The sequence below is a fragment of the Trypanosoma equiperdum genome (assembly GCF_001457755.1).
Source record: "Trypanosoma equiperdum strain OVI genome assembly, contig: ctg_1187, whole genome shotgun sequence".
Lineage (NCBI taxonomy): Eukaryota > Euglenozoa > Kinetoplastea > Trypanosomatida > Trypanosomatidae > Trypanosoma > Trypanosoma equiperdum.
Window position 1 is genome coordinate 1,131 of NW_027123157.1, and position 495 is coordinate 1,625.

At 44.0% G+C, this 495-nt stretch overlaps 2 protein-coding genes across 2 annotated transcripts in view; both read left to right on the forward strand.

Moving 5' to 3' along the window:
- The window catches only part of TEOVI_000761400 (leucine-rich repeat protein (LRRP), putative), a gene marked incomplete at both ends in the record, with an annotated part of 1,062 nt that extends 1,048 nt beyond the window's left edge, over positions 1-14 (forward strand). The window contains one exon of the mRNA XM_067220569.1: positions 3-14. Within this exon, the coding sequence (XP_067076670.1) occupies positions 3-14 (12 nt within the window). The remainder of the gene's footprint in view (positions 1-2) is intronic.
- Positions 15-64: 50 nt separating this feature from the next.
- TEOVI_000761500 (uncharacterized protein) overlaps positions 65-495 on the forward strand; it is a gene marked incomplete at both ends in the record, with an annotated part of 453 nt that continues 22 nt past the window's right edge. The window contains one exon of the mRNA XM_067220570.1: positions 65-495. Coding sequence (XP_067076671.1) covers positions 65-495 — 431 coding nt within the window.

Genomic DNA, 495 nt, shown 5'->3' on the forward strand with positions numbered 1-495 from the left:
TTGTCACCGAATAACACAGGGGATAAGCGTTGTGTGGGAATTACCAAAGCTACGCGTATTGCACATGAAGGACATGCACCTGAGCGAGTCATCTCTTGATTCGGTTGGAACTAGCGGATCACTTGTAAAATTAAGTATTGAAAACTGTGCAGGTTTTGGTGACATGGCACTCTTATCCAGCTTTGTTGCACTCGAGGAACTGAATATTCAAAAATGTGCTGATATCATTAGTGGTGTGGGTTGCCTTGGTACACTGCCATACCTGCGTGTACTTAACATAAAGGAAGCACACATCTCTTCCATTGGCTTTACTGGTATTGGTGCCTCAAAATCCCTTTTACAGCTCAATATGGAGAGTATCACGGGACTGAGTGATGTGGAAGCACTCGCTAACATTTTAACTCTGGAAAAACTAAGCCTTCTCGGTTGCAATGGTATTGACGCTGGAATTGGATGTCTCGGTAACCTGCCACAGCTTAAAGTGTTGGATCTGTC